At 39.2% G+C, this 27,496-nt stretch overlaps 2 protein-coding genes across 2 annotated transcripts in view; both read right to left on the bottom strand.

Annotated features, from left to right (window-relative positions):
* The window catches only part of LOC119421535 (transmembrane protein 184B-like), a 15,417-nt gene extending 5,105 nt beyond the window's left edge, over nt 1-10,312 (bottom strand). Inside the window, exons 1-3 of the mRNA XM_037688882.1 lie at nt 10,280-10,312; nt 8,472-8,705; nt 3,324-3,489 (exon numbers count right to left, since the gene is read on the bottom strand). Of these exons, the coding sequence (XP_037544810.1) occupies nt 3,324-3,489; nt 8,472-8,705 (400 nt within the window). The 5' untranslated portion in view covers nt 10,280-10,312. The remainder of the gene's footprint in view (nt 1-3,323; nt 3,490-8,471; nt 8,706-10,279) is intronic.
* A 1,535-nt stretch (nt 10,313-11,847) lies between these two features.
* Nucleotides 11,848-24,586, bottom strand: LOC119421534 (casein kinase I). Its single transcript, XM_037688881.1, has 11 exons — nt 24,378-24,586; nt 20,061-20,151; nt 19,757-19,867; nt 19,034-19,182; nt 18,329-18,557; nt 17,315-17,485; nt 17,026-17,174; nt 16,726-16,921; nt 16,456-16,595; nt 12,465-12,532; nt 11,848-12,379 (listed from the first exon to the last, which is right to left on the bottom strand). The coding sequence occupies exons 2-10, from the start codon at nt 20,134-20,136 to the stop codon at nt 12,500-12,502; spliced, it is 1,254 nt and encodes a 417-aa protein (XP_037544809.1). The 5' UTR covers nt 20,137-20,151; nt 24,378-24,586; the 3' UTR covers nt 11,848-12,379; nt 12,465-12,499.
* Nucleotides 24,587-27,496: the final 2,910 nt, after the last annotated feature.

Raw genomic sequence — 27,496 nt, 5'->3', positions numbered from 1 at the left:
GGTACGAGCCTCCTTTTGGATAATTACTGCATCTTTCAGCAGGCAACAAGTTATTTAACCCCAAATGGGGCAATGAGTTGCTTCTCTTTTCTTAAACAACCATGTGGAAAGACACATCACGTGGTCGTGGAAAAGATGTCAGTCTGTTTGAGAAGAGTCAAATCATTGGCATCAAGCAGAGAAAACATCTAAGGAGATTGCAGAAACTACTAAAATTGAGTTAAGAACTGTCCAACACATTATTAAAAACTGGAAGGACAGTGGGGACCCATCATCTTAGAGGAAGAAATGTGGCCGGAAAAAAATCCTGAATGATCGTGATCAGCGATCACTTAAACGTTTGGTGAAATGAAATCAAAGAATAACAACAGTAGCACTCAGGGTTATGTTTAATAGTGAAAGTAAAAGCATTTCCACACACACAATGTGAAAGAACTCAAGGGATTGGGACTGAACAGCTGTGTAGCCTTAAGAAAACCACTTATCAGTGAGGCTAACTGGAAAAAAGGCTTCAATTTGCTAGGGAACATAAAGATTGGACTCTGGAGCAATGGAAGAAGGTCATGTGGTCTGATGAGTCCAGATTTACCTGTTCCAGAGTGATGGGTGCATCAGGATAAGAAGAGAGGCAGGTGAAGTGATGCACCCATCATGACTAGTGTCTAGTCATCAATGCAAGATCTTGGTGAAAAATTAATACAACACTGGATGGAAATAGATCTTGTGACATTGAAAAAGTTTATTGAAACAATGACACAGAGAATGCTGCTGTGATCAAAGCTAAAGGTGGTCCAACAAAATATTAGTGTGTGACCTTCTTTAGGTGGCAACTTTTGATTTTTGGCCAGGCAGTGTATTTTTAAGTTATCCAGCTCACAAGACACAGATGGACAGCTGGATGGACAGCTGCACGGACAATTGGATGGACAGTTGGATGGACAGCTGGATGGACTGCTGCATGGACAATTGGATGGACAGTTGGATGGAGAGCTGGATGGACAGCTGGATGGACAGCTGGATGGACGCTTAACAGCTTGTTTGAGTTTTTAATTTAAACTCAGTGCCTTTCTCAGTGTCCTGAAGTTAGAACACAAGAGATTTTCTGAGGTATTTATGGTGACTTTCAGGATCTGATCTGGGTCATTAGACTCTGGTGCTTCAGCTTCATCGAGCCACAGAGAGGCGACATTGTGTCTCTCAGATCAATAAGGCCCATTTACAGGCACAAGTCTGTAAACACTGTCAGCTGGGAGCTGTTTTCTGATGAGTAGGTGTCAGTCAGCTAAACTTCATTTTAAGATCATTAATTATTTGCTTGAATGAGTCAACAGTTGTTGCTTTGATGAGTTAAACAATTTATCAGGCTCCAGATTCTGTGGAGGAAAAAAAAACATTAACAGAGAAGTCTAAAATTACTTAATTAAAGTCTTTAAAGTCAATTGTCAAATATTACTGAAGATGAGCAGTGAGTCACAAGTGTGAAAAAGCCAGGCAATAAAACCTTGCATTAGTTTTAGCAATCCAAATGTTTAGCTATTTAAATTTGGAAACAGTCAAATAATGTATAAGCTGAATATATGATTCTTCATAGTAAACATAAAAAAAAATTAAGTTTTAAGTAACTGTGTTATAACATGTGTTTGGATTAATGCCTCATGTGCTACATGTTAATTTGTGTTGATAAAAACAGAGAAAGCAGCAAACCAGCCCTCTGTTTAACATTAATCTCTATAAACCACCGCTGATGATATAATGAAAGATTCTCTTTAATATAATAGTCAGACAGGGTTGGAAGTTCAACTTGTAGTTTATCTGTTCAAAGGTGAGATGATTTTCGAAGGACTTGCTCCTTTTCACAGTTGCTAAGGAACTGGTCCACCCCTCTCCCCTGCAATCCCAACAGGCCATGGAGACGTGACAACAAAAGATGGCAACCTTTGCAGATGAAGATACAAAGGCCAGCTGCTCCACTGGGGTTTCACATAAATTGTCACTCCCTTGTTTCTAACAAGAGTCCGAACACAAATCCCTCCCTCTGATTATTGTCCTGAATGTAGTTTGTCTGCAGATGAAAGTATCCGTGTTTCTCAAGTTTCTTTGGCTGCTGGACCTGAGCACCGTAGGAATTAATTTTTCAGTCTTTCTCCCTCCTTAGATGACATTAATCTGTCCTCCAGCTCTAATGTTAAGAATCTTGGTGTTATTTTTGATCAGGACATGTCTTTTATCCCCCACATTAAAAACATTACTAGAACTGCCTTCTTCCACCTGCGTAATATCACTAAAATTAGAAACATCTAAAAATGATGCAGAAAAACTGCTTCATTCATTTGTCACGTCTAGACTGGACTATCGCAATGGTTTATTATCTGGGTGTCCAAATGCTTCTTTAAAACGTCTTCAGTTGATCCAAAATGCTGCTGCCAGAGTCTTAACTGGAGTTAGTGGGAGAGATCATATCTCTCCAGTTTTAGCTTCTCTCCATTGGCTCCCTGTCAAATCCAGAATATAATTCAAAATCCTACTTCTAACCTACAAAGCTCTCAACAACCTAGCTCCATCTTATATTACAGATCTTATTGTTCCATATTTTCCTAACAGAGCACTTCGCTCTCAGGCTGCAGGTTTACTTGTGGTTCCTAGAGTTTCCAAAAACAGAATGGGAGGAAGATCTTTCAGTTATCAGGCTCCTCTCTTGTGGAACCAACTTCCAATCTCTGTCCGTGAGGCTGACACATTACCCAGTTTTAACAATAGGTTTAAGACTTTCCTTTTGGATAAATCCTATAGTTAGGGTCGGCTTGGGTTTCCTGAGCTGTCCCTTAGTTATGCTGCTATAGGCTTAGACTGCTGGAGGACAAACTGACCACACTCTTCACTCTGCTACTGTCTTTACTTACTCTGCTCAACCTGTTTTGTATTTGTAATTATTTTTTCTATCCTAACGTGTTTTTTGTCTTTCAGATACATCTGGACCTACACCTGGACCTACCATTCTGTGTTCGTCTGTCTCTCCTTCCTGTCCTCTCAAACCAGCCAGTCAAAGCAGATGGCTGCTTGTCCTGAGCCTGGTTCTGCTGGAGGTTTCTTCCTTTTAAAAGGGAGTTTTTTCTTTCCACTGTTGCCACTGTGCTTGCTCAGGATGGGAGACTGCAGCGAAGCCAAGATTCAACTTGTCTGCTGGATTCCTTAGATAGAGAACTTTACTAATTGGCTTTTTTATGTATGTGAATGTTCCTGTAAAGTGCCCTGAGACAACTTTTTTGTGATTTGGCGCTATATAAATAAACTGAATTGAAATTGAATTGAATTGAATTGCTTACCTTCGTAGCAGTCTCGGATCGTGTCAAAGTATACATAATACTCCTCATTGGTGAAGAAGAGAAGGCTGAGCCAGGAGTCGAAGGCGTAGATGGGGACTATGAAGAGGATCCTCACTATGTGTCTCTGTTCGTTTGGGGAGCTGTAGTAACGCAGGTGCATGTAGATCTAAAATAAAACATAAGGCAGATCAGTAAAATAGGTAAGTCAGGTATTAGTTAACACACACAGGCAGTGATGCGTGTGTACACAGGAAGCAAAGGGTCTATTTCTTAGATGAATCAGACAAGCAATATGGGTGAGAAGAGTCAGGGAAAGACATGTGACTGACAGACTCAATGGGGCACAGAACTGGGGGGTCTGGATCATTGTCCAAATGTCTTTATTCATCCATCTTTATGGCAGCACCAAGTATCTGCATGAAGGTTTCCAAAACATTTGTTTTAGTTGACCTAACCTGGGTTTCCAGGCAAACAAAACACATTTTAAAAATACTTGGCTCACAGGCCTAAATGCAGCATCTTGTTAAAAAGTACAGACATAATTTTAGATCAGGTCTCCTAAAACACCAAATTTAAAATGTGATTAGTGACACAGTTCTCTCAGAGTGATAAACAAACAGAAACTAAATGTGACTCCATGCAGTCTGGATCTGTGCGGACAGTATATGCCAACAAAACCAAGACATGCATTCACAAACATGAGGGGGTTGTTTTAGGTAACTGATCCTGAGCTTTTATCAGAGCATCAGACGGTAACGAGGACAGGGTGAACCTTTTGTCAGCAGCACCTCTGTCTGCTCCACCCAGCCCCCTTTTCTACTTACACAATGTCCTTCGCACATATCACCTTTCCTGGTAGGTAAACGGACACACACCTGGGGTAAAATAATGAGAAGTGGGTGACGGCATACCAAGCCTGCAAGTGCTCTACAGGTATTGTTGCTAAGTGACCTTCAGCTGAACATGCACACCCCCCACACACACTCACAAACAAACACTCATCTCCTGTTCATTGATGAGGTAGTAGTCAAGCCAGAGGCACCTGTTGTCTAAGTGACAAAAGGCTATTCTTTACCTTTATTTGTGAAGAGCATGAGCAAACAATGAAAGACATCCAGCCCTTGAGATAACAGAGCTCCTGCTCAGAAAGACGCTTCATAAATATCTCTCACTAACAGGAGATTAATAAACCAAACCAAAAGACAGCTCAAACTGAAGTCCACTAAACTTGTCAAAACCAATAAGATTAAAGACTTTGTAGGTAAACTATAGTTACTACAACATGTAGACAAACTGCAGCTAGAGCTAAACCTTCTAGGGCACACAGTGGCAAGATGAGTCAGTCCCAGGAGTCAGAACCAACCTGAAATAAACCAACAAAATACATGTAGGTTTTATTAGGAAATTTGAAATGGGGTTATGTAGAAATTGTATCCACAGATACACATCATATCTTACTTGTTGACATAAAAACTATTTCACTCTGGCCGGACTAATAATGAGCGTATGGCTAATTTCAAAGTCAGAGTTTCTTTATTTGTGCCACATGTGGTACATGTGGTGGAACAAAATTGTGTACACAGGGTTTCAGTTACATCCCAGAATAAAATGTAAAAGAAAAACAGTAATGAGATCAAAGATTAGGGATGGGGCCGATCCGATCCAGTATCGGTATCGGCCTCCGATACCAGCATAATTTAAGTATCGATTTTCCGATCCTCCTGCTGATATTTCCAATCCATGATGCATGTTGGCTTCAAACTATGGAATGGATTTCCTGAACGGCGGCATGTCTCATGAGCCCAGAGTAATAAGACCCACCTCACATTCAGGAAATCCAGTTCATAGTTTGCAGCCAGCTACAACGTGAGGACTGAGTTAGCAGCACTGTAGCTAACAGCTAACATACTTTTCATGTAAACGTCCGCTGTGTGGAAGTATTTTACACTAAAAACTTCACAAAGCAATGCAGCAACGTGCAATGTCTGCAGAGCCATAGCGCCACATTAAACCGCGGTAAAGTTAGTTTAACGATGGACATTCGAGCTCTGTGGCTTCAGCGGGGCGCTGCTCTTTGCTCAACCCAAAACAGGCGACTCGACTCCGGTCAGCCACGTCCAATCTGCCCCGCTCAGTCTGCCTGTCTCTGAGGAGGGACAGACTGAGCACGGCTGCCCCAAATCAGACTGCCTGCTTCGGTTTGAACAAGAAGAAGACGTCGCTGAAACCACGGAGCTCAAATGTTTACAGAGAAGTTGCTAAACTTCATCATGATTCATGACCAACCACTATCAGTTGTAGAAAACAAAGGATTTCTCAGCTTGATACTTGCAGTCAAGATATAGTTTACCCTCCAGGAGATATTTATCAGTACAACAGTAGACAATCATAAAAAACATGATTTGAAAATTATATATATTAAAAACATAAACAGCTACATTATAAAGTGATGTAAAATACTAAAAACAGGAACATGTCTGTTGGTTTATGTCATGAACTTAGCAGATGTTTGAAGCCATTTAACATTTTATTTAATTCATTTATCCATTCATTTAAAAGAAACAATAAAAAAAATCATCAAAAAGAAAACATTGAATGAAAAGAGTGCAGGAAGAAGAAAAAAAATCTTATATCTGCCCCTTATTTAAAAAAATATATAAAATAACTAAACAATCACTTAAATTAATCACTTTAATCTCCACTTTAAAGCTAGGAATTTAAAAAAAAACATGTTTTGTGTTAGAATTTAATTCTAACTTTAAAACTTGTCCAACATTAATAAAACTTACCTCAAGTTGCCTTTTTGGACATGCATGCATATATTTGTACAAATTGTACTTGAGAGGAGATTATTACAGCCTCATATAAAATCAATGATGATCATGATATCGGAACTGGATCGGTATCTGCCGATATTCAAACGTAGGTATCGGGAATCGGATCGGAAGTAAAAAAAAAGTGGATCGGTGCATCCCTATCTAAGATATGAACTAAAAAAAACATTAACTAAAAATACGCTAAGCACTAATAGCATAAAAACATTATGTCGAATAGCAGCACGAACATGAGTCTGTGTGAGCAGATGAGCACGAATGAACACAGCAACATGAAACAGATCAGCAGCAACATGAAACAGATCAGCAGCAACATGATGTGATTTTTCACAGTGATTATTCTGGTTAGAGATTCATGAGTCTAACAGTCTCAGGGTAGAAGCTGTTCCTCAGTCTAGTGGTTCTACACTTAATGCTAATCAACCTCCTTCCTGAGGGGAGCGGGGCAAAAAGTGTGTGTGCTGGGTGAGTGGGGTCCTTCAAGATGCAGGCGGCCCTCTTCCTGCATCTGGAGGTGTAGATGTCTGTGATGGTGGGGAGGCTGACTCCAACAGATTTTTGTGCAGCCTTAATTTAAGCAGGACCAAAGGCAAAGTGAACTGTTATATATTCTTATAGCAGTTTGTGCAAATGCTATTTTATAAACATTTACACTGCTGCCAGTTTTACATGACATGCTTCTTTAAATATAAATCTATAAACCTATGGTTGTTATCAAGTGCAAAAAGTAGGAGCAGCAGCTAGCTGTAGTACTTCTGGTGCAGCCTGAGAACTTCCTTCAGGAATAGCACAGCAATGCCCGAGCAAACAACGTAAAGGAACATTGACAGTGTTGTAAAGGATTTTAAAATAGTATTGCCATAAACCCCTTTGATATTTTTGATAGTTGAGTTGCTTTTTAAATGACGACTGCATTTTGACCCTGGCCACGTTTAGACTAGCTGTCATTCTTTAAATAATTCAACTGTTTTCACCAAACTGAGGTCATTCAAAGAGCTGTCATCAATAAACAAGATATTTGTTGTTCCTAGCCATTCCACAGAACTTAAATAGATCAAAACTATCACTTTGAGGCAAGTCAAATCAAAGCTTGTACTGCATTTTTACCTGCAATTTCGCAAAAAGTAGACTTCTTTTGCTTTAGAGCAAAATATGGACCTAACTATCCTGATGCATGCTCAATAATAATTAATAATATGGACCTAAACTTTTATTTGCTATTTAGGAAAGACTAATGATTGTACTAGCATAGACAAACTAAGACTGAATTAATAAAGAAAAAATACTTGAGATGTTTTTGTAAACCAGTAGGGAGTTTATTGTCACAAGTCTCAATGTCTTAATTAACCAAGAAAATATCAATATGTTTGGATTAAACATGCTATAAATTTTGGAGGAAAAAGCCCTGAAAGATTCACCTAACATATCTGCCTGGCTGTTTTTTGAAATAATAATCAACAAACCAACAACATAAGTAAACTATATGCTGTCGTCCAAGAAAAGCAGACCAAGCCTTTCCGTCCCTGTGTGATTTTCTATGTGATGGATGAGGATACTATTACCATGTTTCAATTCATTGTGGGGCAATTTATTTTATTTAATTACTGGTAAGTCATGATATACCTCCTGCTTTAAGGTCTTCTTGTAGATGCCGTTTGCTGTTCCATCCATCCATCCATCCATTATCTTTACCCATTTATTCCATTTTGGGTCACGGGGGTCGCTGGTGCCCATGTCCAGCAATCACTGTGCGAGGGGCGGGGTACACCCTGGACGGGTCGCAGGTCCATCACAGGGACACATAGAGACAAACGAGACAAACAACCATTCACTCTCTCACTCACACCTTGGGACAACTTAGAGTTACCAATCAGCCTAACATGCATGTTTTTGGTCTGTGGGAGGAAACCGGAGTACCCGGAGAAAACCCACACATGCACGGAGAGAACATGCAAACTCCACCCAGAAAGGCCCCTGGACCGGGGTTTGAACCAGGGACCTGTTCGCTGAGAGGCAGCAGCTCTACCAGTTGCGCCTTGCTGTTCCATAGTTGATAAATTTATAAAACCTCATAAACCTAATCTGAATCAATCTGGCAAGTTTGAGCAGCTCCTCCATTCTTCTGGTTGGCACACATCCCACAAACTGCAACATGAACTAATCCAATGAAGAAACTAATCCAATCTATCAATGTGTTAAATTAAAATATGATATGTTAAAGACGTGTAAGAATTAACAAGAATCACAGAAAATCCCTCCAGTCTGTAGATCTTAGATTAAATACCTCAGCAAACTGGAAATGTCAAAATCGTACCTGATGACATGTGATCAGAAGAGCGGTCCAAACAAAAAACCCTGATATGGTTTGAGCTGTGGACGTCATGAGGAATATTGGCTCCTCGGGTCTGACCACTGGATCCACGGGTGCCCAGGAGGTGTTGGATCTTTGAGGGGCCATGGTGACTGGGGAGCCTGGAGGGAGGACATTGGGAGAGCTGTTTCCCAACCTTTCCACCAGGCGCTTGTCTCGCCACAGAAGCTGATTCATCTGTGAAAACAAAGGGGACTTCGTCAAAAAAGATTTGCTTCACGTGATGCAAAATAATGGCACTAATGCAATTTAAAACAACTAAATTAGCTGCAGAATCCTCTGTTGCATGTAATAAAACACGCAAGACCGCTGCGACCTAAATCTCAAACCAGCGTGCTTTGATATAAAAAAATTAATAAATAAAAAGAAGTAGGGCACAGATCTAAAAAATGCACAAGATATTGTACGGATGTGATGTGAAATCAAGGGGGTGGGTGACAGGAGGTGCCATGAGGTAGGTGGGTGAGGAGAGAAACCACATTCCATTTTGTTTTTTATAATGAAACACGTTCAGAACAGATATACCAAATAGAAACTCTTACAGCTGATTCTTCACCTAAAAATAAACTAAATAAAGTATTAAAATGCCACTTGACAAAAATTCACACTAGAAAGTGCACAAAGCTGCTTCTAAATTACTCTGCTGTTCCATAAATGGAAAGCAAAAACCTTTAACATTTCCACTGATTTCTTTAAAATAAGATAGTTGGTGCTCATTACATGTTTGCATAGATCTAAGAAGCCAAATTAAAGCCAGTGAACATCAAAAGCATCCAGACCTAATGATCCAGTCACATCTCACAGGATTATGGTACCTCAACAACTGGGTCAGCGTCTTGGTGCTGACTTTAGAGAGGCCATAATCTTATTGTTGACAGAGAAAACTGATTTCACAACAGCTCCAAAACCCTTTTCCAGTTCCTTTAACAGACTAAATATAGGCCTGTTCAGAGTGATCACTGATGTCTCATGCCACTTGCCTGAAACTCAATAAGCTCGTGACACAATGCAGTCGTAGCAGATCACACAAACCAGAGGAGGCTTTCTAGTTCACTAAAGAAACTGCTGGGAAATTAATTTAAGATTAGACAGCCAAATCAGTAGAGACAACCAGTCATGAGTAGAAAACAAGGTGTAATTAATGATCAATATCACGAACTAGTCACCAAATGAATTTCTGCACCTTAGGAGATATTGACAGTTATGTAGCTGATGGTACTACCACTTATCTTTTGCATCATTGCTTGAAACATTCATATAAGGACTGTAATTCAGCTAAAATATATTGCCACATTTAAAGTAATTTTCTGTTCAGTGCCCTGAGATGACTTCTGTTGTGACTTGGCGCTGTGTGAATAAAGTTAATTGAATTTTAAAACTAATCTGCACACCATTCAGTGTTTATAACAGCTCACTGGTTGGGTTTCCAGTAGGCCTTAGGCAAGACTGGAGCTCATCTATCCAGCTGATGGTATTCATGGGAATATTTTTCACATGCATTGTATTTTGACCTCAATCCAAGCAGCTGTTTATGAATTATATCTGCAGGCTGAGAGCTGCCTGAAACATCAGGCCGCTGTTGTGACTGATTTCAGTCTGAAGCTCTGATTTTTTTATTTACAACAGTAATTTAAATATCACCAAGTGTCGCTATAAATCAGATATTAGAGAGGAGAGTCAAATCTGTATACAGTACTTGTATATTTACAAATCCAGCGTTAGGAAAAAGAAGTGAAAACCTCCATCCTTACCTCCTCTGCAGCTGTTCGACCTGCCGCTGGTTCGAATCCAGGCAGCGGGGTTTAGCTCATCTTCTCACGCAGACCTCCAGTCTTTTAAGAGAGTACAGAAAGTTACCAGGCGACAACCAGAAACGTATGTAGCCACCGCATTAGTCCGAACCCCGGAAACTTGCCCCCGCGGTGTAAAAGCTTTGAAGTGCGGGCAGCTGAGCGAGCGCTGCCGTGCTGCTAGCCCGAGTAGCAAGCCCTTCCCCCGACGCTTCACTTCAAATAGACGATGTGAAAATGTCCTTTCGGTAGATCACTCGTCCAAATAAAACATATGAAATCCGTGGGGGAAAAAATACTACTCGTATTGCGGCATTTCCCAATGAAAAGCTGACGGACCGCTCAGTTACTTCTCTTCAGCCAACAGCAGTAGTTAGCAGTCGCTCAGCTTCGGCGCATGCGCACTCGGGATTAATCCAACCACCACCACCCACCTCAAAACTTCCATAAATAAAGCAAAAAGGTCGTGTGAGGAACCTTTTTTCCTTCAATTTTTATTACTTCATAAAATATACACAAATACTGTAAATAGTGTTAAAGAACTGTACAGGATATCCGTACACAATACACAAAGTTAAATCCCCTCACGGCTCATCCTCTTGTACATCATTCCCTAAATGCTACAGATTTGAGTGCCACTGGGTCATGGCCTGTACAAAGGTGACTACACATCACACACTGCTATGTACACACACACACACACACACACACTCACACAGTTATGATTTCTTTTGAATGAGATCATTAGGTTAAAATGCAAAATCTGACATCTAATTTAATCCTTGCTGAAAAAAAAAATACTGAAGGTACAAAATATTGGAGTATGATATGAGTAAAACAGGTTTAAAAGAAAGAATATAAGCAAAATGATGCTCAAAGTTACAAGGTAAAAGAGGTAAATAAATGCCTCAAATAAATAGAACATATTAAAATTTAAATGCATACGGAAAGTGACTGTCTTCACACGCACAACACTTTATGGATGACCCAGCTGGCACTGCAACAATCACCTATCTCCAAGTTTATTATTGAGTCAAACCATATTTCTTCATAAGTATGCATTTTTCTACTTTACACCTTTACAACAAATAACCACATTTGGCTTTACATTGAAATAAAAAATATTTACAGTGGAGTAAACAAAAGGAAAAAAAAAAAAAAAGATGCCCAAACCCTCCCAAATGTCTTCTAACAGAGTCAGCCCCCTCTTCATAACAAAAGAATAAAAAAGGTAACCACAAGAAATATCTTAAAAATTGCATCTTCGGTTTGTTGACTGAAGCGGGCAGCTGAGGTCTCTGCTGAGAATTTCCTGAGGAGCTTCTCTCAAGATCTGGGAGTGTGTCCTTCAAATATTCACAATCATACTTTACCCTTAAAAAAAAAAAAGTTGAGGAAACAAGCAAAGAAAAATGTGCTGAAGAGTTTGATGGCTACATTTGAACAATAAAACACAAAAGGAACAAGGGGCAAGCAAACACCAGCTAAAACATTTTACTTCCTTATCCTTTAAAAAGTCTTTCTTGTTGTCATCCTCTCATCTATATGTACTTCATCTACAGATGTTCATTTTCCATTTAGCTGGTATCACAAAAAAAAAAAAGAAAAAACACAAACTCTGATATAACAGGTCTTTGTGTGAAGAAAAAAAAAGACCTTTATGGAAAAGTGACTTGTGGTTTAAAAACAAACATATTACCAAGTCTGTATCAACTTTAGATAAAACATGCGTGTCCCTGAAACCTTTTTTTTCCTCCTTTATGCCAACAGTCTGTCATTTTTGTTAAAGTATTGAGGGAATGTTTTCAGGAAAAGCAGGGCAGGAATGAGCAACTGTCAAGGTGCAGCATTGTCGTTTGCTTTATGTTCTGCGGTGGTGCTGATCCGAGGTCAGGCGAAGACGATCCAGGTAAGAATGCATGTTGGATACTTGTGTATTTTCCTGAACCTTTGAAAAGATTTATTGTCTTGTTCCAAAAACCGTTATGTCCATTAACAATCGGAAGGTAAAAAAAATGGGGGGGAAAGAAAAAAGTATAGCAGAGAATATTCCTTGCAGCCCTGGAACATGAAACAGATTGCCATTAGAGAAGCTGTGTTTTGTGTATTTGAGAATAAAAATGTAAAAACTGAAGCTAAACCTCACCTGTTAAATTCATGTTCATGCAGAGCCGAGGAGGTTCACTTCCCCACGTGCTCAAATGGTACGCTGACCTGTGAATACCAAATACAAGGTTCAAGGAAACTTTGTCATTAACATCACAAGTGGTACATGAGGTGGAACAAAATGAAATAGCAGTAATATAAAGTATATAAAGAAACAGTATACAAGGATATAAGATATATGCTAAACAATAATATAATCTAATAAGGTGTATATAACAGCAGCCTGTACATGAGTCTGTTGTGAGCAGATGGGTATGAATACAGCAGCTTATGGGTAAAGTGTCAAATGTCCAATTAACCCACAACTGGTTTAGATGATGGCAACGACAGGAGAAAGTGATGTAAGTGAGGAAAATGTGGGTTTATCACCAATTATATTGTTATCCCAACAATATGATCTAATATCTAGCACATCACAAGATTTGTTAATACTGTGCAAGCCAACCACTAATGCAGCTTCGTGTGAATAAAAAATAAAGTTGAAATGAAAATGAAATAAAAAAAAATTGCAGCCTCACACAATCCAAATCCAAAATTACGATCTGCTTATTTCTCAAATCCAAACATTAACACACACCAATATGCCACAACATTAAAACCCAACAGACTAATGTCGTCTGTAGTTTTACCATAATAGTTTTTTAAAAATCCACAAGACACCCAGTGTCTTTTACTGGTACTTTTAAAGTAAATAACAGTTTTTGTTGATCAGAGTAGGAAGATGTAAATTATACAAAAAAATGCAACAGCTGTAGGAACAGTTTTATTTTCGTTATCGCCACCCTTCACAATACATATCGTGATATGAATTTTATGCCATATCGCACATTTCTAGTAGATAGTATGGCATTAAAAAAAAATAGGCGTTAGCCTATCTCAGCACATCCTCACCATGAAATTCGTCACTTGCCAGTCCGAGGCCTTGTTTGCACAACGTGAAACAGCAGCCTTTCTGCTGAGATTCGGCCGTTCATTTACACAACAACAGCCCTCCTTCTCTCTGAAACCAAAGGTTTTGGAATCCAAGTCTCAACGAGTGGAGATTTCCGGAGGAACTCCCCACGGAGGTGTGAAACGCTTTGCAAGTGTGAAGTAGCACAAGTGCACTACAGGCGGCTGTGTCAAAAGTTTTTCTGCATGAACAACAGTTATAATAAACAGCAGAGAGCAGAGTGTTTATGCTACTCACCCTTTTTCAGCATGTAGGAGCAAACCTAATTAAATCCAGTTCCAAAGAGACGTTAGTCTATTCACTAGTTTGGATTAACTGTGATCATGCAGACTCTGCATGCACAATGAATGCAGCTGAGCCCTGAATCAGGGTTGCCAGATAAATTTAAGATGTCTTATTTACCGCCTCCTTTTCTGTGCCCATGTTCAACAAACACAACACACACCTCATCTTAGAATATTTTACTCAGCACATGACAGTTTAGGTCAAAATACTATCATTTTAAAGCGACGGTACTATAGTTCATAATTTCTTATCTGGCAACCCGACTGACATGGAAACTACTCTAGTCCCTTTCTACTTTGTGGTTTGACTTTCACAGACTCGCTCTTTCGCTGTTTTTCCAACGATTGTCAACTTTAATATTACTCGTGATTGGGACGGTACAAGATGAAAAGTAAATGAATAAATAAATACTTCGGACAGGCACTGCCATTTTCTAGTTTTCTTTCTTTCAATAAGCGTATACTGTAACGACAGTCAAATGAATATAAGTATATTTGTGGATTTAAAAAAAGCATTTGACACAACTGACCACACCATTCTGATTAATAAATTAAAAAAATATGGTATTAGAGGACCAGCTTTGCAGTGGATATGTAGTTATTTAAAAGACAGAAAACAGTTTGTACAAATAGACGATGTAAGATCAAACCTAAGCAGTATTTCATGTGGAGTGCCACAAGGCTCTGTACTTGGGACCTAAGTTGTTTATTTTGTATGTAAATGATTTGACAGAGGTGTCCAGTATCCTTAAAGGTGTTCTCTTTGCTGATGATACCACTTTCTTTTATTTGGGTAAAGACTTGGAACAGATGTTTGAGTTGATGAAGATGGAGTTAGTCAAAATACAAAATTGGTTTGAAATTAAACAAGTTATCATTGAACCTTGATAAAACTAATTATATGATATTTAGTAAAAAAAAGATAACTGTCGATGTTCCTTTTAGAGTTGATGGTGTTGAGATATGCAGAGTAGGTGAGGTGAAATTTTTGGGTGTAATTATTGATAATAAACTGTCATGGAAACAGCACATAAAATTCTGTAAAAACTAAAATATCTAAATCCACCGCAGTACTGTATAAGTAAGGGACTTATTGAATGATAAAGCCTTGTATTTGCTGTATAATACAATTATAGTCCCACATTTAATTTATTGTGTTGATGTTTGGGGAACAGCATGTAAAACTATAACGATGCCTATTTTTATTTTGCAGAAAAGAGCTATAAGAATTATCACAAGAAAGCATTATTGTCATCCATCTAGTATTTTATTTTATCAATTGAAATTACTGAAGTTTTGTGATTTGGTTAACTATAATATTCTTTTAGTACTGTATAAAGCTCAGAACTACACACTACCTTCAAACATTAAAACGTATTTTGTAAAAAGGAAAAGTTGCTATAATCTTAAGGGAACAGACATTTTTGTTAAACCACAGTACAGAACCAGTTTAAAGGGGCAGTCTACTTCAATTCAGGGAATAGGTCTGTGGAATAGTTTGGAAAACGATGTAAAAAAAGTAAGGTCATTGCCTATATTTAAGAAAATGATTAAGATTAAAATTTTGGAAAATTATATAAATACGTAAAATTGTGATGAGTTAATTATTTTGTTATATTACTTATAGATGATTATTGTTTGAATTGATTTTGTTTTAAACAAGGGGCAGATATGATGATTTTTTCTTCTTCTGCTACCTTTCATTTTATGACGTGTTTTTTTTTTTCTCATTTGGTTTCTAATTGTTTTTGTGTTTTAAATATGAAATTAATAAAAATGACAAACAAACAAACAAACAAACACCACCACCCAGAAGCCACCAGTGCTTCCAGCCGCTGCTTTCTGCCAAAATAGAGGGAAAGTTTTGCAATGCAAACTACGCCATCTATTAAGCTCAAAGAACTGGCAGGTACGTCACAAAAAATCTGAAGCTCAATTATCCACGCACACAACAACCTGGACGGGGCGGTGAGCTTCATCACTGCAGGGTAGGTCTGCAGAACCGGAACAAAGGGTGACCGGAACAGAGCTGCTGTTCTGCAGAGCTGGTGAGTAAAATTTTGCAGTACTGTACAGTACATATATGTATGTTGTTAAAATGATGTACGTTTAAAAGTTTAGAACATTGCAAGAGTGTGGAGTTTATAAAGTCTTAAAATATATATAAATACGAAAATAAATATAGCATTCCTACTTTGCGGTTTTTCACCTAACGCGGTAGTGTGTGGAACAAAACCCCCGTGATAATTGAGGGACTACCAGCGTTATCATGTAAACCTGCTTATTACCCCCAATAAACATAAAAAAAAAAATAATAATAATAATGTTTCCAGAGGTTGTTCTCGTGTAAACGGGGCCTTATAGAAGGTAGATCACTTTGACATGGTCATTTTAAAAGTGTCTTGCATACAAAAAAGTGTGGGCACCCCTGTGCTAAAGTAACAAAGCTGCTACCTTAAGGGATTTGTTCCTCAAATGCTTATCGTCATAAGTAGCAGTAGCAATTTCAAAAACTGATTAGCGTTAAAAAAAGAAAGAAAAAAGCTCAAAATTAAAACATGTTCATTTAAGAAGTTACTAGTGGTGTAGTATTATCTCACAACAAAATGTTAAAATTTTAAGTCAAATCATTGTCACAAAGAAGGTGATTATTAGTATATGACCAACAGGTTACCTTTAAAAAGAATTCCTGTATGTTACTGATCCAAATGAAGACACCACGGCTGTTTTCTTACCTGTGATGTAGAAATCCTCGACTGATCTTGACGCGCTGTGAGGTCAGAGGATGACACGTTGGCAGGAGCCCCACGGTGTAAACGCATGCTCACTTTCCTCTCCCGCTCTGCACGGGAAATTGCACGAGGTGATGTGTTACCTAAAAAAATAAATAATTCAAATATATAAATGAATAAAAACATCAAATTCAGATATTAAAAGGGGAAAAATTCTAGGGTCAACAAAGGCTTATTTTGTTAATAAAGTACATGTTTTAGCTGGTAACTCACCAGACTGCTGGACCCGCGAGGCTGGGTTAGAGATGGCTTGCTCTGGCCCATTCCTGACTCTGTTGGGAACTCCAGGGGTGGGACCTGAAGGGAGGCCCCTTGATGCAGACCCCCTGGGGGCTCCTCCTATCCGTTCATCCCGCTCATCTCCTGTTCTCCTCTCACGATCCCCATCCTCAGCTGTCCGACTGGCACCCTGATAAAGTACATCAACCACACTCAGGATTTTTCAGTCTTAAATCATTCAAGCACCATGATCTGAGCGCTATAACCCAATTTTTTTTTAAACTGCAAACTTACAAATTTCAGCATGTTCCAGTCAAAGACGTAATCATAGGAGAAACCTTGTCGGTGGAACAGATTCCTGAAAAGTTGCCGTAAGTAGGAGTAGTCTGGTTTGTCATCGAAACGAAGCGAGCGACAAAAATTCAGGTATGTGGAAAACTCAGCTGGAGAAGCAACAAAAAGATTAGAAGATATGAATATAGAATAAACGGTACAACTTCATTATTTGATTTTGAATAATAGACTACATTACAGCTTGCTTTCAAACAGAGGATAAATAAAGATGGTGAGACAGGTCACTTACAAGGATAGCCTTTGCAAAGCACTTCAATGGGTGTGGACATTTTCTTCTCACTGATTCGTTCATACTTCTGTCTTTTGGTTGCAGCCTTGAGGCCCTGCCAGGGGAGGGACCCCAGGTTGAAGTACATGAGAACATAACCAAGAGACTCCAGGTCATCACGCCTCGACTGCTCTGTAAACATGAAACAAGAAGTGCACGCAAGTCTTAAAAAAGAAAATCTGTTAAAGTAAAAACAATTAAAAATAAAAATCTGCTGTTCAGACTCATTTTAATACCAAGGTTGTGGTTTTATACAACTATTTATTACAAGTTGTGTATATATTCTGTAACAAATGTAAAGCAAAGTGTGCAATAATGGCCAATTCATTAGTTGAAATCATATAAGCTGATAAAACTAATGGAATGTCTGAGGTTGTCACTTTTGCCCACAACAAAATGCTCACCATGTCTTAGATATGATGTCAAACAAGAAGCCCAAATCCAAACCAAACACTTTAACCAAGCTGCTAATGTGCAACTGGTACAATAAAAGATGACAAATGATGTGCTGATATAAAAAAATGTCTTCGTAAATCTAGCATTGAAATGACATCAGCACAAAATAAAGCCATTTGCCACACCTAAAAACTATTGACAGATTGAGTGAGCATTGTGCCGTTGTGTTCAATAACAGCAAGGTCTTGTGAAAGGCCGTATGACTGATTAACAAAGAAATCAAACACAGTCTGTACTTCACACCCCCAGCAGCGCGTCATAGAAAGGATCTATGATTAATCGCATTTAACACCATTAGAGCCAGCTGTCACTGGGAAGAAAGACTGCTGCCCTGATAGTTAAAAAAAATTGAGCCAAATGGTAAATAAAACAACAAACTGGACTAAATCTATTCTCTTAATATTCTTGTTTTCCTTTAGTAGTTTAGTTGTAACATTTAGGTTGTGATACCCTCAGCAAAGTCAGTCAAACCAAACAGAAGCAAAAAAGATTTTCATGCATGGTTTGAGTCAATCTCACCAATTCCAAGATGTGTGTTGATGGAGGCATAGCGTGCCGTTCCAGTCAGGTTCTTGTTCTCCCTGTAAGGGATGTGCTGGTGTGTCCGGGCATCTCGGTATTTCTTAGCCAGACCAAAGTCGATGATGTACACAAGGTTGCCCTTCTTACCGAGCCCCATTAAGAAGTTATCTGGCTTCACATCTCGGTGAATGAAATTCTTGGAGTGGATGTACTCAATGCGACTAATCTGAAGTGGAGAGAAACAAAGAAAAGAAAAAGTGTTTAATATCCACAAAGTCATATTTTTATTTGTCACTCAGCAAAATTAGTCTCACTCAGTACATCAATGACTTGAGCCAACTACGACAAAAAAGGACAGAGGAGCAAACTGGCCAAATGAGAACAGAGGGCCATACATAACCTCAGGCTGAAAAGAAGACAGACACACATATGGAGGACTGAAGCACAACTTGGCTAAATTCAGACAAATATTTATGAAATATCTAGGTCAACACAATCTAAAGCTAATCCAATACCACAACATACACTGGATATGGAAGTGTCATATCAAAGCAGCTAGAGTGGTATCATTAAAAGTGTTTATAGAGAGCATGTATAACCTACTGTAGTGGAATATTCACTATTATGGCTCTTTTCAAAAATTCACAAGGGAAAAGTAAAACTGACTCAACGCCCCTGACTTTAAATAAAAGTTTGTCATACCATCTGGTCAGCCAAGAGTAGTACGGTCTTTAGGCTGAACTTCCGGGAGCAGAAGTTGAAAAGGTCCTCTAGACTGGGACCAAGCAGCTCCATGACCATGACATTGTAGTCTCCCTCTGCCCCGCACCACTTTATTGATGGAATACCAACTGATCAAAACACAAACGTATTCATTCAGCACAGTCCCAGTAACAAATGATAAAACATACCAATACTTTCTGAATTAACTGTCAGGTTTGGAAGTATTTTTGCTTCTACCATACAACCAGGAACCAACAATTTGAGAAGAAATTACTTAAAAATATTTTTGAAAAGTATGTTGAATTTTGGGCAGCACGGTGGTGCAAATGGTAGAACTGCTGCCTCTCAGCGAGCAGGTCCCCAGTTCAAATCCCGGTCTGGAGCCTTTCGGGTGGAGTTTACATTTTCTCTCTGTGCATGTGTGGGTTTTCTCCGGGTACTCCGGTTTCCTCCCACAGACCAAAAACATGCATGTTAGGCAGATTGGTAACTCTAAATTGTGCCTAGGTGTGTGTGAGAGAGTGAATGGTTGTTTGTCTCGTTTGTCTCTATGTGGCCCTGTGATGGACTGGAGACCTGTCCAGGGTGTACCCCGCCCCTCGCACAGTGATTGAATGGACATGGGCACCAGCAACCCCCGTGACCCAAAATGGAAGAAGTGGGTAAAAGATAATGTATGGATGTTGAATTTTACTTGCTTACCTCCACCTTGCATCATTTTGTAGAACTTGCTTTCAATGTGCAGCTGTGGGTGTTTGGTCTTCACACATTCCAGCTTGATGGCAACCTCTTCACCAGTGGCAATGTTGGCACCTAAAAATACATCCACAACTGTAATAAAACCAAATGCAAGGACCAGGGCAATGATCATATAAAAAGATAGTGGGAAAACTCAAGTTTAGTGCCCAGGTAGGGGTTAGGAGGGTTATTCATTTAGTGTGAAAAGAGGCTGCTCATGTATGGTTAACAAAAAAAAAGCCTGAGACAAATGAATATTTCTACTTACCAAGATAAATATCTCCAAAGGAGCCACTCCCTATCTTTCGCCCCAGCCGGTATTTGTTCCCCACTCTCAGCTCCATGGTTGCAAGCAGTTACTGTCAACAACAGACGACATATGAATGTAAACTATAACATAAAGCACATTCTATGCAGCTCACCATTTTCCTCTTAATTATTATACAACTGTTTAACAGTAAAAATGTTCCCTATACTTTCCCAGTGAGGTGAGATGAGAAAACATGAGTTTGTTGGCTGTTCATGACACGTGATATCGTATGCGTCAGTCTCAGCAACACTGACCACATGTTTAGGAGAGGACGAACTTTGCTAGTTAATCAGAGAACAGCTGTTTGTTCTTTAGAAACACGATAAGATTTGTAGAGAAGCTAAGGGTGGGGGTTACTCTGAGCTCAGCAGAATCGAGAAAGGGAGAAGAATGAAATACAAATGAGGGCAAGATGCAAATGCCACTCAGAAAATGACTGGGAAGGAGACTAGAGCTGCACGAGTACGTGGACTCAGGACACACAAGGACATAAAATGCATTTTTGAGCCGAGCGGCACATAATGTCAAAAGAAGATCATCATTTATTTAGTAGTTGTTCCACCACGCCGCACCGAGCAGCCACTGGAAAGGCAAGACTGAGCTTTCTGTCGCTCTGGGCTGGCACTGGCAACGGAGGGAAGGCATGGGCAGACACAGAGCACTGGCAGGCTTCATCTGTGTCAAAAACACTCAAGACTTTTCTGAATAATGAACTTCATAAAACCAAGAGCTGCAGTGTCCACCATTGAAAAGTATTTTTTATTAGACACTAGTTTACTAACACTTGTTTGGGAATGCCATGTCAACAAAATGTACCCTTTCGAGGAACAATGAACCTTTGTCCAAAAGCAGTGCTGCTAATCTCCAAGTAACACTCGCAGTCAGAATGAGCATCCAAATCAGCTTGAATGAAGGCAACACATACAAGCTAATACTGAACTGTCTTTACCCATGCATGAGTTAGTTTGAATAGTGACCTCATTTCATAACTCTTAAAAAAGTTTTATGGCAACTTGGCTGTAAAACAATTTTACTTTCTGAGCCAACTCAAGCAAAAAGAACATCAGTTCATTCAAGTGTTCCAACCTAATGGTTTTAATATGGCAACTTCAATTATTGCTCATAGTATTGCCCTGTTTATTGTGGGATAAAAAAAAAAAAAAAGCTGTGCACCCCAATTTCATGCTAAAATCTTGCTTTTCCTGAAGGAACATCATCCACTATCATTCATGCCAGAGTTTCAATCTTATGATGAGAAGGAATTGAATTAGTAATTTTCATCTGATCTTGTAAATCATGCTTTGCACTCTCTTGTGGAATATTGTGAAAACTTGCTAGATGTGTTAGCACTTTGAGGTTACATTTTATATTTTTTAGTGCGTTTTTTAAGCATGTTTTGCACTGAAAAAGGAGTGGCTCTCAATCTCATTGTACTTGCGTATAATGACAATAAAGGCATTCTGATTGGAGTATATGTGGGGATGACTCGCAGCTTCTATCACACCAGACCGTAGCTCAGTATCTGTAAAATGATCAGTTATAGCTATTTTTGTGTTGACTGAGTTTGATTAGCTGTGGCATCATCTTGAATTGGGTTCACTCCATCCATCCATCAATTATCTTTACCTGCTTCTTCCTTTTTTGGGTCGCGGGGATTGCCAGCCAATCACTGTGTGAGAGGCGGGGTACACCCTGTACGATAATTATCATATTTGTACGACAGTTTTGCCCTCTGTCCGATGTACGATCAGTAATTCCAAAAAAGGCCAAATATATGATAATTTGACCATTCCGTGAATGTGTGGTTGTAATCAGTTGTCATCAGCCTGTCGCAACTATCTGTTGGAATTTTTTTGTGATCCCTGAAGGCATCTGTGTCCGCAAACAGATGCATGCAATCGTGCTTTTCTAAATGTAACCTACGAGTGACGTGTATGCGTTTGCCTCAGAACAACGGCCATGATTGGCTGAATAGTCCGCTGCACCGCCCCATGAGTGAGGAAAAGAAAAAAGAAGAAGAAGCAGAATTGGTCAGGAAGCGGACTCATCACTACTACAGTGCATCAATAGATTTATTATTTTGGTTATGACGGGTGTACGATAATTTCCCTCAAAATACGATAATTTTATGTCTCTAGTACGATAATCCTACATTTCTCACCAGGCAACACTGCACCCTGGACAGGTCTCCAGTCCATCACAGGGACACATCGAGACAAACGAGACAAACAAACATTCACTCTCTCACTCACACCTAGGGACAATTTAGAGTTACCAATCAGTCTAACATGCATGTTTTTGGTCTGTGGGAGGAAACCAGAGTACCCGGAGAAAACCCACACATGCACAGAGAGAACATACAAACTCCACCCAGAAAGGCCCCTGGACCGGGATTTGAACCAGGGTAACCTGCTTGCTGAGAGGCAACAGCTCTACCAACTGCACCACCGTGCTGCCCTGAATTGGGTTCGCTCTAAAAGTTAAATCAGTTGTAGATGTATAAATATAATTTTCCGAGAGTTTCATTAATATCTCTTAAGTGGGTCATGAGTTACTTTGCTAACAGACAAAAATGTGTTGCCAAATGGTTAATGCCCAAGTTTTAAGCAAAGGTATAGTGCAATGCATAGTGCTTAGATTGTGTAGGAAATAATGTGTAACTACTATCACACCAAATTTTAGCTGAACATAAAAAAAAATTCACGGCGGTAGGTAAAGCCATTTGTAAGTTGACTACGGTAATTTTTGATTAACTGTGGTTGCCATTTTGAATTGAGGTGACTCCAAAAATTAATCGCAGTAGAAGTACACCGAATGATTGCTTTGACAGGTTTATACAATTCATCTATTGGTTCATGAGATGTCATGTTAACATGACAACAGACAAATGAACAGAGACACGAGTTAAATTAACCCCAATCTTTTCGCCTCTGAGCGATAAATAGTTAAAGGATACAATCAAGATTTTTGGCATGCTCATTTCATCAGAAAACATTTAAACTATCAAATGTACTGTTAATTGAATGCCCAGTACCTTGTAGTGGACTCTACCTGATGAGGACAGCTTGCCACAGAAGACAACGAGACAGATGCATGTGAATCTGGGTTAATAAAGAGTTAGTAGAGTTTGTTGCATCCATAGTAAGCCTGGTGTGCTATGTTCAAAAACCACCTTCAGGGAGCAACATTTACCACAAATCTACTGAAGGAATAGCTCAACACAGGAACAGTGATACATAAAGCCCACCAGGCCACTGAATTCTTAAGAATGAGCTTTCATAGACCTATTGTAAAAAATACTTTATGGGTTAATCTTTTCATAGTGCAAGCTTTTAGGCAAATTTATCATTTGATATTTAAGAGCTAGCCTATGTGAAGCAAGGAGGAATTAGCCTGTCACACTGCACGGGGAAAACAACATGTGCTATTAGGTAGTAATCGTGTACAGCCAGGAGAGTGGATTGGTCAAGACTGTACAGTACACATCTGTTGGTTAAGGGGGGAGTCTTATCGTAGCTGTTGAGACATGATGTTCCAAGGAGAAGATATGTTGTTGTTTAAGCTCCTATACTTCATAGAGATGACCTGAAGAGGCAAAGCGCTTGTGTTTCTGGACATGCATCCTACTTATACAAATGGAAGTGAATGTAGCCCTTTAACAGAATAGCGTCCGAAACTCAAAGCTTAAATATTTCGCAATCACAGGAAACAGTGTTACGCCTCTCACAGCTGTCACTACACAAACACTGAAAACCTAGCATTCGATGTTTCCTATACGTTAAAATGCATGATGAGACATTACGAATTAACACAACGGAAAAATTTTATAGCGGTTCAATCAGCACGTAAAATTATTTCGTCAATGTTATAAACCGCTTGTCTCTCTTTTTTTTTTTTAAATACGCAATTATGACATTAACAAGTCATTGGCGTCATAACTAGCTTGAATTAAAAACACAAAACGCTGGAATTTAACGTAAGTTAACCGTTAGCTGCTAAGCTAGTAGATATACGTTAACAAAAACATTGATGCGTACTGCTCCGCTGTAAATTTAAAATAATGTTAAGAGCTTGATACTAAAATCATATGAAGCCACATTTTGTATTATGTTCACAACCTACACATTATATACTCTAAACAAGCCCGTGTAGGTAGCCTTTACTACTACTTGCCCCCTCCCCCTCTCCCGTAAGCCGTGTATAGGAGACTCCGATTCGGTCGAATCGGGCCCCTTTTCCCCCTTAGTTTCGCCGATTCCCCGAACCAACACTCACCAGATATCAGGTTCCTCCAACAGCTGGTTAAGTGGAGGTTCTGATCCGATGGTTGTCAGTCGGACAGGAAGACGTCCAGAGGTGGATGGGAACGGATTCTGGCAGCTCTCATACCCCCAGCTCTAAGCTCCGTCGTCGGGTTGCGCTCGCTGTTGATAGTCCCTGAGAAGCTCCAGTAGCTGTGACGGCTGTTCTCTACTCGACTCCGTGTCCCCGCCCACTTCTCCAGTCTCGTTACTTAACAACGTGCATGTTCGCAACGTCCATGACGTCACCCTCTGCATGTCAGGGCAACATCATTAAAGGGGAACGTCACGCCTAAATACGCCCTCTCCCCTCAGGTTCACCATTCATTGAATTTCCAGTTTCTTCACGCCACATATGTTGAGTGACATTGTTTAGAGAGCAAAGGTGGAGTTATTTCTAACGGAATGTCTTGCTGTAATGTTATATTGCGTACATGAGAAAGAAAGACGTCTGTTAAATGTTTGTATTGACATTATTGGACTGTAAGGGGGGTACGTTATTGGGGGGGGGGCAGCTTTAAAACGTATTACCTCATACAGAGGTCTTGAGTTTGCGTTTGTCACAGATAAACTAATTGTATCAAATAAAAATGAGCAGAGTAAATACAAAATTCATTTTTTTTTAATTTATTAAAAAAAAAAATGCTTTCTAAACCAGCCTGGCCCTATGTCAAAATACTAGGGTAGTACTAAAATATTTGACCCTTGTTAAATTCTTTAACTGTGACTAACCCACACTGTTTGGAAAGCTAAGTTCAGCTTTACTAGTCACACCCAGACCTGATTCACACCACTTCAAGAATCAATTAAACAGCAATTGAAAATATATGGAACAAAGTGCTGAACCTTCCTAGGAGTGACCACAAACCAAAATGACTTCAAGAGCACATCGACAACTCCTCTCTGGATGTGTAGGTGCACAATCATATGTGAGCAGAGTGAACAGGAGAGGACTCAACACACATCCCTGAGGAGAGCCAGTGCTGAGGGTTATGGTGCTGAGGGTTGATGCTGAGGGTTGATGCTGAGGATTATTGTCATATGCAGGTTAACACAAGGTTAACAGTACAATGAAATGATTAGGATGACAAGAACTGACTCGCTAAAAATAAATAAATAAACAAATAAGAAATACTAAAAGTATGCAATAAGGGTACAAAAATAAAGTCCCAAAAAGTGAAAAAGTAATATTTACAACGTCCTAAAGAGAGATAGTAAAAAACATGGTAGAATATAACGCTGCAGCAGGATGAATTGGAATGAATAAATATTTCAAGGTAGTAATATAAGCTAAAATGCACTATATACAAGTATATATATATATATATACATATATATATATACATTTACCCATTTCTTCCATTTTTGGGTCACAGGGGTCGCCGGTGCCCATGTCCAGCAATCACTGTGCGAGGGGTGGGGTACACCCATGACAGGTCTCCAGTCCATCACAGGGACAGAGACAAACGAAACAAACAAACATTCACTCTCTCACTCACACCAAGGGACAATTTAGAGTTACCAATCAGCCTAACATGCATGTTTTTGGTCTGTGGGAGGAAACCGGAGTACCCGGAGAAAATCCACGCATGCACGGAGAGAACATGCAAACTCCACCCAGAAAGGCACCCGGACCGGGATTTGAACCGGCAACCTTCTTGCTGAGAGGCAGCAGCTCTAGTTGCGTCACCGTGCTGCCAGGTAGAGACATATCATACATGATACAGTCACATAGTGCAGCAGTAACAAATAAACATATTAGCTGTCACAAGCTAATATTAGCTATATTAGTTGTCACAGATGCGGTTTGGTGCAACGTTATTGCCAGTTGTTCAGTGTTATTAAAAAAAACAAACAAAAAAACAGCCAAAAACCCAGACTAGCAAATGAACACAGAGATCCTCACATTTCCCAAAAAAACATTGTGACAATCCCCAAGACACACAGGAAAATATTCTGAATTAAAAAGGCAGAATTTTTGGAAGATGCGCGTCTCGTTACCTCAGATATAAAACATATAGTTACCTAGAAATAAAATAGTCACGTGGTAAAGGTAGTGTGAGAACTTAAAAACTGCAGTTTATAATCAATATATCCCAGACTGATATTAACAAAATTAAAAAAACCCACTAACAAATCACTGGGGGGGGGGGGGATACTTTTTTATAGCACTATATACTTGATAAATATTGTAAAGTAACATGAGTAACAGACTTGTTTCTTTTAAGTTCAATAGCTTGTAAAAAAAAATAGTTTCTGTCCTGTTCATTAGTCTAACATACAGTACAATATATCCTGCCGAGTTCACATCTGCATTATGGCACTGTCAGGTTTCCATACATCACATTCAATTCACACAAAAATAACCACACAAACAGCATTTAGAAGCCAATACTTTCATCTTTATTTATTAATCTTGTTCTCATTGTTTAAATAAAGTTTCCTTTGTAAAATCTCAAAACGAAAACACTGAACAGGAGTGTTAAAGCCTGTCTTAATTTAAAACAAATACACAACAACGAAACATTAAAAACGTACGGTAACGCTTACTCTGTAATTGTAAACAACCCATCCCACCCCTCCCTCCCCCACTCCACACAATTTGATAAGATTTGGCATGTCCATTTTCTTGACGCATATGCCTTCAGCTCTTTGTGTCAATAAAATGTTCATTTTTTTTTTTATTATTGCAGGTCAGACAATATAAAAGACAAGTCTACTTAAAAAAAAAACTTCAAATTAGAAAGAAAAAAAGGCATTAGTGCCAATATTTCTTAACACACAGCAGTATATCGAATGCACTCATAACATTTTTGTATAGACCTTCTGTATAGTAAGCAGCCTTGCCCACATTATGACAGGCATTAACATGCACACACATTATCCACACAACCTCTCACACACACACAACTGTGGTGGTTTAATCCACTTAACTTGGTCTCAGTCTCACTCATACTCAGTGTAGGACACCGCACGTGGAGAGCGGCATCGACACATGGAGAAATGCATCATAGCCTGAAACTGCCAGCAATTTAACACGTATCACTGCAGCAGTAACAAACATGTTCAAGAACGAATAACAGAAAAGAGTGC

Source organism: Nematolebias whitei, chromosome 15 (genome assembly GCF_014905685.2).
Source record: "Nematolebias whitei isolate Nwh7 chromosome 15, NemWhi1, whole genome shotgun sequence".
Classification (NCBI taxonomy): domain Eukaryota; kingdom Metazoa; phylum Chordata; class Actinopteri; order Cyprinodontiformes; family Rivulidae; genus Nematolebias; species Nematolebias whitei.
Note: the sequence above shows the minus strand (reverse complement) of the source record. Positions and strands in the feature narration are given on the sequence as shown.

Bases quoted from the DNA above. Each gene is read 5' to 3' on its own strand.
- LOC119421534 (XM_037688881.1), bottom strand. From the start codon at position 20,136: ATGGAGCTGAGAGTGGGGAACAAATACCGGCTGGGGCGAAAGATAGGG. The intron at 19,868-20,060 runs GTAAGTAGAAAT...ATGTATTTTTAG, and splicing joins CTTTGGAGATATTTATCTTG to GTGCCAACATTGCCACTGGT. The intron at 12,533-16,455 runs GTAAGAAAACAG...TGGTATTCACAG, and splicing joins CGAGGATTTCTACATCACAG to GTCAGCGTACCATTTGAGCA.